Source organism: Diprion similis, chromosome 13, assembly GCF_021155765.1.
Source record: "Diprion similis isolate iyDipSimi1 chromosome 13, iyDipSimi1.1, whole genome shotgun sequence".
In the NCBI taxonomy this organism is placed as follows: domain Eukaryota; kingdom Metazoa; phylum Arthropoda; class Insecta; order Hymenoptera; family Diprionidae; genus Diprion; species Diprion similis.
The window spans coordinates 5364124-5377952 of NC_060117.1; the positions used below are offsets into that span (position 1 = coordinate 5364124).

Genomic DNA, 13829 nt, shown 5'->3' on the forward strand with positions numbered 1-13829 from the left:
TGTAAATTAAATTATCTAGAGAAATAATTCTATACACAAAAATCTTATATCATAAATTATTTCACGTCTAAGACAGAAAAATATCGGGTAGATAGAAAATAATTCTCTGTAATTTAGATTCTGTAATTGCTTTAATTTAATCTCTCTTTGGAAATGGTTTGCGTGATGTAGACTCAGGACATCGATTTAACCAGATTTTAATGCGGTTACGAAAGTCGATGTACGAATTTTTTCATCAAACGATCCAACGACGAAACAGCTTTTTGCGAAATTGTGCCATAAATAAGGATTACACGTGCTTGGATCTTTGGAAATCGAATAACGTAAGCGATCGCTAATTCGTATTAAACGAGTCTAAGTCTTAGTGTCTGTTTGTCAACGTATCGCGTATCTGCGAAGGTCAGGAAACTCGCATTCTATTACAATTAGGTACGAATTATGACTGTAGTTATCTTGATTGCTATGTCCAATGTGCGTAGCTTGGGTGTTGAAGCTACTGAAACCCAAGCGTTGGCTCTTCAGAGCTCCTTAGAGGTTAAATTGCTCTACACGATTGTCGAATCTATTCAAGAGTCACGGCCGTGAGGAGTTATCCTTCGCAACAATATAGTTCACTGACTCGATTAATTAATTCCGAGTATCGAAGTGAATGAAGTAGAATAAGAAAATATTACAGAATCGTTGACTTTGTTTACATCCGAATACTTAGCGGTCGAGCAACGTCAACAAACTTCGAGAGCTCGTTTCGTGCGATCGTCTGTATTATTCGCTCAACGTAAACACAGGCAAGGATGTGTGTTGATCAGTGTTTCAAGTCGAATATTTCGATCAGTAGTGGCTCGACGCTCGACGGATTAACGTTCAAATAAACGCCGACGACCTCGTCGTTTAGTCTGTGGAGTTCTGAAATTTTTTGTATCAGCTGCAAAAAGGTGGACTTAGCCTCGCAGCCGGGGTAAACACTCTCCAAGTATCGCCTTAGCAGGTAGTAGTAAGAGTTCTTGAATCAAAAAAACAATATCGAAATCGGTTAGGCCGTTGTTCATTTGAAAATCGAACATCGAATAGCGTTGGGTTGACGTTAAGGATGTTGTACTGTAGGTATAATCCGTACATCCTTAAAGGACCTTAAAGGAATTTGCAATATGTCAAAATGCATATCGTCCAGATGAAAAGTTCTTTTGGATCCAAGTCCAATGATCAGTAATTTTCGAGATGTATGGATTTTTTTATATCTATGGATGATGCGATTTTTACGAAGTTCCGAGGCTTCAAGGGGGACTTGCAGTCAAATATATCACTCAAATCTGCACATCTGATTCGCAGAGACTCCGCAGACACGTGAAGTTTTTGAGTGATTTGTTTGATTTCAAATCCCCTTGAAGCTTTATAATTCAAAAAAAAAAAAAAAAAAAAAAAAATCAGTAAATCGACAGACATAAAAAATCTGGGTACCTTTATTCTGACTTTTGGGACTTGTGTCCGTGAGAACTTTTCATCACTAGGATGTGTACTATGACATACTGAAAAATGGAAAAAATTTTCGACCAGGAATCAATTTCCATAAGTATTCTACGGAATCCTCTAGTCCACAAAACTTGACACGGAATTTTCTTTCTTTTTTTAAGGTCCGCAGTACAACTTTTTGGAAAAGTAAGTGAGACAGTGTTAAGGAATGGAAGGACTCTGGAATTTGACATCGCTTCCGGTAAGTAGGATTATATTAATCTTAGTAAAATACCTGTTCGAGTTTTATCACGTCACTATGAATGACGCGCGGTCTATCAGGTGTGAAGAGGGCTATGGCACTCAGTATGAGAATGATGTTTTCGTCCCTCCATTTTGGGTCGAAAGTCCTGACGAACCTCGAGTGTTCCGCGTACAAATTACCCTTGGCTTCCTTCAGGACGTCCACTTTTATTTTTGACATTCTTTCCTGGCTGTGGGGGATCTTCCACATGTCTTTGTCCGGGTCGTAATTGATCGCCGAACGTAGGATCATCATCTCGGTACAACCACCCTTCAACAGAGCCAGTTGATCCTCCTGGCACATATTTTTGAACGCGTTTATCTTCTTCGACATTTTGATCAACCTTCGGATCGCTATTGCCGTCAGATTTATCACGTCCAGGAGCATTGGGTCTGACTGTCCAGCGTTCCCCTGATGAAAATATAACTTATTATTGGTGCCCTGGTACTTGAAGTGGTCGCCATTCACAATATACTTTTTCAAAAATCTACCCTCTGCACAAAAATCTTTCTTGAACAAATCCCCCCTCCACAATGTTCTAACTTTTAGGCTGTGCAGTCACCTTCCGCATTTTTGTAAGGGGTGGTTTAGGTTAAAACAAATTCGATATTAGGGGTAAATTTTATTTAAAGGAATTTTATACCGGAGATATTAATGGGGGGATTTTTACTAGCCACCCTTATAGTTGACAGATTTCACGACCATGTTTGTATTCTATGTTCATTAGGGTGGCGCCAAAAAACCGACCATTTTTTTTTTTTTTGAGTCTCGTGTGACCAAATGTTAGTTTTTGTTGTTTTAAGAGCCTACTTCGAAGGACAGTTCAAAAAAAAATTTTTAAGAGGCCGCTCGACATTTTTTAAAACGTTAGAAATCGTAAATAATCGATTTTTTTTTCTCGTTACGGTATAATTTTATAGACAAAAAAAAAATAAGTTTCCGAAAGTTTCAGTTCAAAATTTGAATTTTGAAAGGTCGCTCATAATTTTCTTGCAATTTTTTCTCGCATTTCTTTAGATCTTTTCGAGCGACCTTTTAATATTCATATTAAAATTTCACAAATTATTTTTCTTTAATTTAGTAAGAAAGAATCGATAACAATACACCACGACATGAATTAAAAATCAAACAAAATACTGAAAATATAATTTTTTTAATTTAATTTCTGACGATTTTTTACATTTTAAAAAATTTGGACCGAGCTCTTAAAATTTTTTTTTTCAACTGTCCTTTGGAGTGGGCTCTTGAAACATCAAAAACTAACATTTTGTCACACGAAACTCGAAAAAAAAAAAAAATAGTCGGTTTTTTTGCGCCACCCTAATGTTCATGGATATTTTACAAAAGAAAGATTCTTTACACATGAATTATATGGCTGAAGTCGACATGACACACATCTGATTCTGATTCACCATCGGCTTTCCGGTTTTGCATCCGGTCATATCGGTCACAGTGAGCGAGATGGACGATGGATGAATTTATTGCGGTTTAGCAGCGTCAGATGATACATTGTTATGCATGCATGCATACATACCTTGAATCTGCAGTCTTCGCCAACCAAATTAGTGATGTCATCGTCCAATGGTGCCAAAAGAGCTTTATTAGCGACAATTAATTCGTTTAATTTCGCCCGCTCAGCGTCGTTTAATTCTCTGCTGTTCCGATTTCCGCCGAGTGTCGAACACGCCGAGAATTCCAACTTTATAGCCTCGCAGAGTATCGATTCTATCGAATTGACCGTTATTGGGATCCTGGAAAAGAAAATCTTTATACTATCGATTCATGCTGCCGTCACAGTCGTCTTTGATTCTCATGACTTTATGGTTGGATCACCTCGAAGGGTTCATCACTCGTCAATTTCATGTACACCTGATTTCAAGATTACAAAGATTTCAAAAGACTTCAGGGATTTGGAAAGTTTTCAAAGAATTTCAAGATATTTCCACAGATTTCAAAGATTACAACAAGATTAAACAAGATTTCCGGAAAAGTTGACATTTCCAAGGGTTTGAACCTTATAGTACCAACTAAATTTGATCCTTAGAAATGGTTTCGCATTCAGACCGATCCTTCTACGTCAGAAATCTATGCGGTATCATAATAAGACCATCGATCGAGTAACTCGAAATTCTCACCGTTGAACATCCTGAAGAATATCCCTGGCGACGTCTTCAGCTTTGGACCAATCGCCGCTGGCACTCGTTTCGCCATTCGCGTTTTTACACTCGGCCGAGTTCCGGTTGGTGATCAGATTGGTCAGAATAGGATTTTCAACTTGTTTCTGTTCGGCGTCAAGCATGTGTCTTATCATATTATCGGATATGCCATTGTTCTGCAAGGTCTCATCAAAGTCTGCATGAGGCTTGACGTTGCTCTGGGACCTAGTAGCGATATCATCCGTAGAACTGACGTCACTCTCCTCGAGGAACTTGGATATCTGAGGGTCCGACACGAGCCTTGATACGGTATCGGTATCGGTAATGATCTTGGATATGAATCCCTGATCCTGAAATATCTTCGCCGCGAATTCAGGATTGCTGAGTATCCTCGCGATCAGTTGGGGCTCCTGCATCACCTTGGATACCAAATCAGACTCCTTAGGACATGTTTCCTTCGGTTTCCGACAGGCTGTTTCCACACTCTCTGTCACCTTGGTCTCAGAACTTTGCATCCTAGAGTCTGTCGAACCCTCCGGATCAATCGTCGACGGTTTTTGCCCGAAGTTAGTCGGGCTCTGGAGTTGGCCAAACCGATTTCCCTCGAATCTAACCAACTCACTGTACTTCGAGGAGCCAGAAGGAGTCGCGGAGCGGACTTCCAAGCTTGCGAGGCTCGACTTGTACCCCGAAACTTCGGGCTCCATACTTCCCTGCAACCCCATTACCGACTCATCGAGCTTAAGGACCTTCTGGGAACACGCCTCGAAGCCGGCTGAGCTTTCGTAGGACTCAACCGATGGTGGCGGCGTGTTTCCCACGTACTTTCCTCGCCCTTGGATCACCCTTTCAAAGGTTGCGTGACCTTGCTCGAACCGTGGTGGGTTCTGCTCGAACCTTCCAGCGCCTTGGTCCCTCAGCATGTCCAGGGTCTTCGAACCCGTAACGTTTCCTCCTTCCGGTGGACTCGAAGGACTCGGAACGCTGGATGCTGTCACAGGGCTCAGACTGTCCGTCACTTGCTGCCTATTTCCGTCAAGGTCCGTGTACTTCCGGTCCGACTCCCATATGTACGTTTCAGGGGGCCCAAATGGCAGCGACGAAGACTCCTGGTCAAAGCTGTTCTCCTCCACGTTCTCCCTCTTCAGCTTCGGCGTTTTTGTCACGTCGTGCTGAGGTCGCTTCTTCGCTCGGTTTTGTTCAATCTTCTGACGTTTCAAGACCTTGTCTTCTTCCGTCATTATGTAATCCTTTCGCATACCGATCGTGAAGCATTTGTCCAAACGACACTTCTGACAGAAACGACGTGTAACCACTGTTATTGTACAGTTTTCCGTAAACGGGCACCGGAAGTCCTGAAAAATAATTTTTTTTTAAACAATTTTGTAGATATTAATTACAGACCATTTTTTCTCGGTAAAATTATTTAATACCAATTCAAATAAGAGATGCGAGAAAAGAATTTTACACTTTCAAACTTCACCGGAACGTTTGTCCAGTCTTTGAGGACCCTAATTGCAAAAAATTCTATAGCTTAGTCCACCGATGTACTTAAGAGAAAAAAAAAGAATATCCCTCGTAGTTGACGCTCGTTGACATTCTTTTGAGTAACAACGTCAGATGTTTGACCAGTTATTTGTATAATAATAACCCTGACAGCATCCTTCTTGGGTTACTTTGTTTGGAAGGGCAGGTGGTGAGTCAAGTACCAACAATGGGTGTATAGAACGATGGATATGAAGTCCTTATGCATCCTTATTAAAGTTCCAAAATAGTTCCTGTGTCGCAACGGTTAAAAAAATGACCAAAACTTCAAGGTAACCTTTCCAGAGTTGAAATTATTCGTTTCGATGATAGGATAATCAAGATCCTAAGTGAGAAAATGTCTGCGTTGAAAAAGTGAGGATTGGCGTTGATGTTAAATTTGTCCAAAATATGATATAAAATATTAATAAAAAACTAGTCAAACGACATGTAAACCGATATAGAGGCAGGAAATAACCTTATCAAGGCACCTGGGGTCAAGTTCTCAGCTAATAACCGTGTGTAATGGAAAGACGTAAAAGTATATACTTTCTACAAAGCGTGGTTTGAAAAATGATAATCTAGCTACCGTATCGTGTTTGTATATTTACTTTACTCACTCACTCACTTCTTCACTATACTTGACAAATACCCACAACATCATTGTTCACTCTAACAATTTACCTTTCTTTGGACTGGCGATATTTTCAATATGGTTTCAATATGGTTTTTTTCGAAAAACCGAAGATGTATGTACATGATTTGAGATGGACAAAAAACTGCTTATTGACATCATATATGCACACATTTTTCTTCAAACTATTAATTGTGTTTATAAATGTGAACTTTAATGGCCATTTACTTATTTCTTCATTGGGGGTTATCTCGTTGAGGATTATTATCTTTTCGCTTATCACTTTTCACTTCACTCGGTGACGTGTGTGTATATTAGGGTGGTGCAAAAAAACCGACTATTTTTTTTTTTTTTTTGTTTTGAGTCTCGTGTGACAGAATGTTAGTTTTTGATGTTTTAAGAGCCCACTCCAAAGGACAGTTCAAAAAAAAAATTTTTAAGAGTTCGCTCCACATTTTTTAAAACGTCAGAAATCGCCGGACATCGATTTTTTTTTTTCAAATTTTCTTTTCTCGTTACGGTGTAATTTTATAGACAAAAGAAAAATAAGTTTCCGAAAGTTTCAGTTCAAAATTTGAATTTTGAAAGGTCGCTCGTAATTTTTTTTCAATTTTTTAGTGCATTTCTTTAGATCTTTTCGAGCGACCTTTTAATATTCATATTGAAATTTCATCATTTTTTTTTCTTTAATTTAGTAAGAAAGAATCGATAACAATACACCACGATATGAATTAAAAATCAATCAAAATACTGAAAATATAATTTTTTTAATTTAATTTTTTTACGATTTTTGACATTTTAAAAAATTTGGAGCGAGCTCTTAAATTTTTTTCTTTCAGCTGTCCTTTGGAGTGGGCTCTTAAAACATCAAAAACTAACGTTTGTCAAACGAGACTCAAAAAAAAAAAAAAATAGTCGGTTTTGTTGCGCCACCCTAATATACATATATATATATATACATATAGGGAAGGGGGAAGGGCAAAGTGGGGACATAAAAATTTTTGATATCTTAAAAAAATTTGGGAGTAAAGTGGGCTCGCTGAAATTTTTTTAATAACAAGGGATAAAATTAAAACAGACGATGGGATCTAAAAAAGTTATGGTATCTTGGAAAAAAGTGATCTTTAATTTAACCTCGAGGTGGGGAAAAAATCATCGAAAGAAAATAATTTGAAAACGATAAAAAGAAATTTTTATCAATGATCTCTTATTTTATAATGAATAAGAAGACTGATCGAGCTAATCAAGTTTTTGGTTACATCAGGACTACAAATTGTAACAATTTTCGTCCAAACATTGTATACATTCTTAATTATTTTATATGTGGACTACGATGCTTCGTTTAATTATCTCGTAGCTCGTTAACAGGCTACTTGATAATCGTTGACTCGAAGAAGAAAGAAAAAGAAAAAATATCACTCGATTACTCATTTTGAAATTTATTAAACCCTGATACTTTGCGTGTTATAATTGGAACAGTTACGGTTGCGCATTTACATACATTATTACATGCATTATACAGTTTGACGTTACATAAATATCATTTAGTAAATTATGCAAATGGTAAATTGATAGATGAAATTTATTTTTCAAAGTTGAATTTTTGCTCAATTGAACGCGGAAGGAAATTACTTTTGAAAGAAAAAAGAATACAAATTGTTACGAGACTGATGTTAGTTTTAGGTTAACGTAACGAAACATTGGTAGGAAAAATGACTATTTTTTAAGTTTTTATAGTGACTATGAAGTGATCAAGTTTTCAAAAATTTTATTATTTTTTTCTCCTTAAGAAAAAAAAATCCGTAAAAATTGAACGATATTAGCTTGGAATAAAAACTGTTTCTATCGATGATGAAACTATTATATATATATATATATATATGAGGAAAAAAAGTAACTTTGCCAGGTATTTCAAGTGATGCATGAAATTTCTATGAAGTTTAAAACAATTCCACGCGTATAACGTGTGAAATTTTCTCAGAAATTAATATATATATATATATAATATGCGAGGATTTTCCTCGTAGAAAATAGGAAGTGAAATATTTTAATGCAATTATACCGATTATGTACGTACGTATACATATAAAGTAATCAAATACTGACGTGACTCGCAGTTTTATCATTTAAGTGTGTATAATAATTTGAAATACGTACAAGTGACGTTCCGAAGAATCATAAGATCGGAAATCGCTGTCACTATTACGTCATCGACGAATCGTCGTCGTTTTATTTTTATTTTTTTTTTCTCTTTTACCGGCCTTTGGTAATCAGTTGGTTAATTGGTTATCGTATAACGATTTATACTGAGAACAAAAGCATTCTTTAAAAAAAACAAAACACGCTGATATTTCGAACATTTTGCGATTCTTTAAAAATCTTTGTAGAATTATAAAAGTAACGACAATGTTTTGTTAGGGGATAAGGTTGAGAATACTTTGAAGAAAGGAAAAAATTAAAATCCGAATTGATATTGGAGGAAATTACACTTGACTTTTAGGTTAAAACAAACGAACGGTGAATCACCTTGTTCTTAAGAGCGTTTCTACGAAAGAAGGCTTTGCAGCTTTCGCAGGAAACGGCGTTGAAATTATAGCCGAGTGCTCTGTCCCCGCATACGCCACAAGTCTTGTTAGCCTCTCTCCCGTTGGCCTCATCTTCCATTTCTCGGGTTCTTGATCCTCAATTGCGATCAATTGCGGCGGTCCGATCTCCTCTTCGATTTTTATATATTCCCGCTGCCGCGGTGGCTGGGAACACGGTGAGTCACCTTAACAACACCCATAATCGAGGGACTTGCTGGAACACTGTTTGGGAAAGTAGCACTTCGGATGCACCTCGGAAACGTTCACCGAAGCACCTTGCACCTCCGAGTCTAAGACTCTGGGTACAAGCGCGATCAGGTCCGGGCGAAATCCTTACTGTCAGCGCGAATAATGCGGTCAATTGCCACGGCACTTATCAAATCTTTACGACACTCGAAACACGGAGTGGTTGGATCCACTCGTCGTCACTATTATCACAGCTACGACTAGCGATAGTGGATTCAGCTCGCTGGATTGGCCAGCCTGTAGGCAACAGCTCACGCTTCCTCCACGCGCACAGGTTCTTTGATTTCATCAATGCGCTAGGCACGCTGCTAGCTCGACTGCTCTGTAGGTAATGCCGACCTCCGGTGGGGTCGTGGGATTGCAGAGTTGCCATGGTTACCGGACCCCCGGACTTAGTCGATCTCAGAGAATGCAAGTCTAGTTTCAGATTAATGCTTCATAAAACTCTTTAAGGGGATTCTTCAGTCCGTCTTTACCGACCGAGTGAAATTTCACTCGTTTCACGCTGTGCTAGAATAATACTAATCAATGTATTCCTGTAATTGTTGTTGATTAGATTACAGGAATGATCGATTTTCTGACCGGATCCTCGGAATCATTTGGTGCATGTGAGATTCGGACTTGAAATGCAAGTCTAGTTTCAGATTAATGCTTCATAAAACTCTTTAAGGTGATTCTCTAGTCCGTCTTTACCGACCGAGTGAAATTTCACTTGTTTTACGCTGTGCTAGAATAATACTAATCAATGTATTCCTGTAATTGTTGTTAATTCGATTACAGGAATTACTGATTTTCTGACTCGACCCTCGGAATCAATCTGTGCATATGAGATTCGGACTCGATATGCAAGTCTAGTTTCAGATTAATGCTTCATAAAACTCTTTAAGGGGAATCTCTAGTCCGTCTTTACCGACCGAGTGAAATTTCACTTGTTTTACGCTGTGTTAGAACAATATTAATCAATGTATTCCTGTAATTGTTGTTGATTCGATTACAGGAATTACTGATTTTCTGACTCGACCCTCGGAATCAATCTGTGCATATGAGATTCGGACTCGATATGCAAGTCTATTTTCAGATTAATGCTTCATAAAATTCTCTAGGCTGGCTTTACCGACCGAGTGAAATTTCACTTGTTTTACGTTGTGCAGGGAATAATTAATTAATCAATATATTTCTGTAATTGTTGTTGATTCGATTACAGAAATGATCGATTTTCTGGCATCATTGTTATGCAGAAGGACAATCATTTTGTCTTTTAACCATTGTTTGTATAGTTTTTCTACCGCACTTGCAGGTAGAATTGTAATATTTTTAGCATTTTCAAGTCGGTAACAAGCTTACAGAATCTGATAGTGGTGAGAACAAATGACGTCTTACTCCGTTGGTAAAGACTGACTTAAGGAGATGCAATGGTCGCATTTTTACTAACCGAACCGCTAATTTATTCCCGTTTGCGATTTAAGACTCCTCTATTATCGATAGAGTGCCTTGAGTTTTTTCTCATTCCATTTTACGACGAAATACAGAGATTTTCAATTTTTCGATAAATTTCTACAGAAAATCGTAAAAAATCTTTGCTGTTATAAAGCACGAAAAATTCTGTTTTCGGTAAAGGAAATAGAAAAAAAGTTTCCATCTTTTTCTTAGAGCTAGCCGTCTCGTTTCTGGTAACACTAGTCACGCATCAACACTCCATCGTTATCTATTCAAATAAAGAATAAAAATAGAACAACCGCTCGTCGCGTGAAAGACTTGCGCAGTTGAAATTCGATCGCGTCAAAATTGGCAACACTGATTTCTCGTTCAGAGGCACGTGCGCGATTCGCGGGTTATTCCAATCAACGCAATCCTGAAAACCAACTGACGTATGGCAGGCACGTGACGCTTGACTCTCGTTACGATGACGAATTAATTGTGAAACATTCATTTTTTTTTTTTTTTTTTTTTTTCATTTTAATACACGTTATAAATATTTCCGGAAATTCATTGAAGATCTTTTTTTATTCGATGATTGATTATGTTCAAGACTCGAAATCGCAGAATTTTATCTAATCAAATGCAAACGTTGCGTTCAAAATAAAATAAAAACAAAAAAAGAAAAATTTTGGTTCGAACTGTGACCGAAATTCTCTTTCTCAAGTCACTTTAGATGCGACAATTTTTTTTTTCTTTTTTTTTTCACATTATTCATCAGAAAACATCTTACATTAAATTCTATCATCGGTTTTATTGAATTTCTTCTGCAATAATCGCACAAATTAACGAATTGGAATAACGTATGTTTTTTTTTTTTTTTTTTTTTTTTCTCATTACTACCGATAATAATACGACCTGTTTATCAGCAGGTGTTTCTTAAATTGAACGATATCGATACGTATCAATACTTGAACTTTAATCGTATACTCACAATTGTGTAATGAATTACGATTCACACTGTCGTAATAGTACATATATATTAATATTATTATTCAGTGAAGAATATAACATGAAATCGAAGAAATGTTGTATTTTTTTTTTTTATATTTCAAACATTATTTCGTGGTAAAAATGAAAAAAAAAAAAAAATCGTGAAATTTGACATAACTAATTTTCAACCTTAAATAACTTTTGAACCAGTAGATTTACGAAAAAATCGCAAGAGACTTTTTTTGTAGATCGTTCAATTTCTTACAAAAATATCTATTGTTATCTACGATACGCTGATCCGTTTTTCAGTAATAACATTCCAAAATAAAATAATATAAAATAATTTCCTTTGTTACTCAAACGGGAAATAGAAAATCCTAAATAGGCATTTTCTGATTATTAATATTAAAAGCTGAAACTTTTACGGTAATTAGCGAAAAAAAAATAGTTATTTTTTGATCCACCTTAATATATATATATATATAATAAAAATATATAAACATAAAAAATACGTGGTTAATTGTCTTTCATATTTTACAAGAATCACATTTTTCAGTACAATCGCTGATTGTTATTAAACGTTTATAGAAATAGCTATTGCACTTGTATTATAATACTTATTATATATAATATTTCTTTAACATAATATAAATTCAAAATAAATACATGCCTCGTCACGTGATAATATATATATATATATATATAATATATATATTTATATATCTAAATGCCGGTAATTTATAATTATACAAGAAATATTCTAACGATAAGAATATTGTATACATATTATATAATTATCTATAGATAATAAGTCATAACGTTCATATTTTAATTTAACGATATAGTATGAAATTGATATGAAAAGGAGCGTACATACTAAAAACAGTTGAATGAATACACGATGGGTGTTTTGAAAAATATCGGAAAATATTCGTCTAGTGTTATTAACACGTTGGCTTTTTTTTTTTTTTTTTTTTTCATTCTTCATATCTTATTATTATTATTCATTGTTTTTCAATTATTATTAGACAAATTTAGAGCAAAAAAATAAAATAAAATAAAAAATAAACAACAAACTTGTGATATTTTTAGAATTTTTTCTTAACATTTAAATTGAAATTCTTTCACGGTTTTTAATTTCTTTTTTTTTTTTTTTTTTTTTTTGTATTCAATGACACGAAAGTGTTATTTTTATCGATATAGCCTTGATTTATAATATATGAAAGAAAATAAGAAACAAATTGAAAACCTTAACTTTAGCTGCTAACTCTTATAACTTTCGAAATTCTTGGTCACTTGACTATCTTATGGATTAGAAAGTTATAGGAATGGACTTTCGTCGGCGGGAGTCGGTGGTGAAAGAAATTCTTGTTAATACCGATTTTTCAAAAACACTCCAAGGCGATGGTATCGCGCGTATGTTTAATGGGCAGAGTTTTAAATCTTATCATATTATAAACATAATGATTCTAATACTAACAATAAAAGAACATTTTAAGGCACGGCCGTAGTTAGTTTATTAAGGTACAACAGGTTTCGAGTAAGGATTGCCCGGAGTTAATTCTTTCAGTCCATCGTAATTTTTAGATTACTATCGTTTTTTCTTTCTTTCTTTACGCCGTTTTTTTTTTTTTTTTTTTTTTTTTTTTTTTTTTTTTTTTTTTTTTTTTTTTTTTTTTTTTTATCAAGCTCTCAAATGACCCAACAATATTAAACATTCGTAATATTATTTTTTTTTTCAGACGCGATTATATAAGTCTTAACGAAATTATTTTGAATTACTTCTAAAAGCGGCATCGATTATTATTTATTTATTTATTTATTTATTTATTTATTTATTTATTTATTTATTTATTTATTTCCACCGATTCACTTATGTGCAATTAACGAATAATATTATTTATCAAAAATGTAAATAAATGATGCAGTATTTTTTTTTTTTTTTTTTTTTTTTTCTAAACTCAATCAATGCAGGCTCATACCATAAAAATAATTTATTTCCGAAATCTTTTGAATCGATGTGAAAAAGACGGTGATTCAAATTTTTGTTAGTATACGAAATTCAGCCTTTCTTAAAGCTCGATTAACAAAAAAAATCGGCCTGAGAAAAAGATCTATAAGTAATCTGAGATCATTTTAAAATTGAGATAATGACGTGACAAAAAAAAAAACAAAAAACTAGAAATTCTACTTATCGACCGAGTCCGAAGAATTTCTCAGCTCTCTAACCTCAAAATCGCAACTTCGTCGCAATTTTTTGACTCTATAGTTTGATCCGTCTCCGTTTTTGACACACGAGGACATAATTCGGTGTAGAATTTTCCGCTCTACACGGTGTTCAAGTTATTTTACATCTAACGACATCGGTTTTTGAAAAAAAAACACGTCAGATTTTTTTTCTGTTTTCTCAAAACGCAGAATATTTTTTCTATTCAGATCTATTTTTACTTGACTAAAACGAATCGTACATAAAAATATCGAACACATTTTTTTATCCTTTTAATTTATAAATAATCGATTTAACG

At 35.1% G+C, this 13829-nt stretch overlaps 2 protein-coding genes across 3 annotated transcripts in view; one reads left to right on the top strand and one right to left on the bottom strand.

Moving 5' to 3' along the window:
* Window positions 1-567: 567 nt before the first annotated feature.
* On the bottom strand, window positions 568-9081 carry LOC124413786 (nuclear hormone receptor HR96). Of its 2 annotated transcripts, none has more exons than XM_046894557.1 (5): window positions 8591-9081; window positions 3886-5261; window positions 3285-3501; window positions 1742-2161; window positions 568-1000 (listed from the first exon to the last, which is right to left on the bottom strand). In XM_046894557.1, the coding sequence occupies exons 1-5, from the start codon at window positions 8726-8728 to the stop codon at window positions 803-805; spliced, it is 2349 nt and encodes a 782-aa protein (XP_046750513.1). In that variant the 5' UTR covers window positions 8729-9081; the 3' UTR covers window positions 568-802. The 2 variants fall into 2 exon arrangements, with proteins under 2 accessions (XP_046750513.1, XP_046750514.1); XM_046894558.1 differs by having other exon boundaries at window positions 845-1000; window positions 1866-2161.
* Window positions 912-13829, top strand: part of LOC124413789 (glutaredoxin-3) — a 41159-nt gene continuing 28241 nt past the window's right edge. Inside the window, exons 1-2 of the mRNA XM_046894562.1 lie at window positions 912-985; window positions 1629-1708. The gene's annotated coding sequence lies outside the window, so the exon portion shown is untranslated. The remainder of the gene's footprint in view (window positions 986-1628; window positions 1709-13829) is intronic.

Bases quoted from the DNA above. Each gene is read 5' to 3' on its own strand.
- LOC124413786 (XM_046894557.1), bottom strand. From the start codon at position 8,728: ATGGAAGATGAGGCCAACGGGAGAGAGGCTAACAAGACTTGTGGCGTA. The intron at 5,262-8,590 runs GTGATTCACCGT...ATTATTTTTCAG, and splicing joins GAAACGCTCTTAAGAACAAG to GACTTCCGGTGCCCGTTTAC. The intron at 3,502-3,885 runs GTGAGAATTTCG...TTTCTTTTCCAG, and splicing joins ATTCTTCAGGATGTTCAACG to GATCCCAATAACGGTCAATT.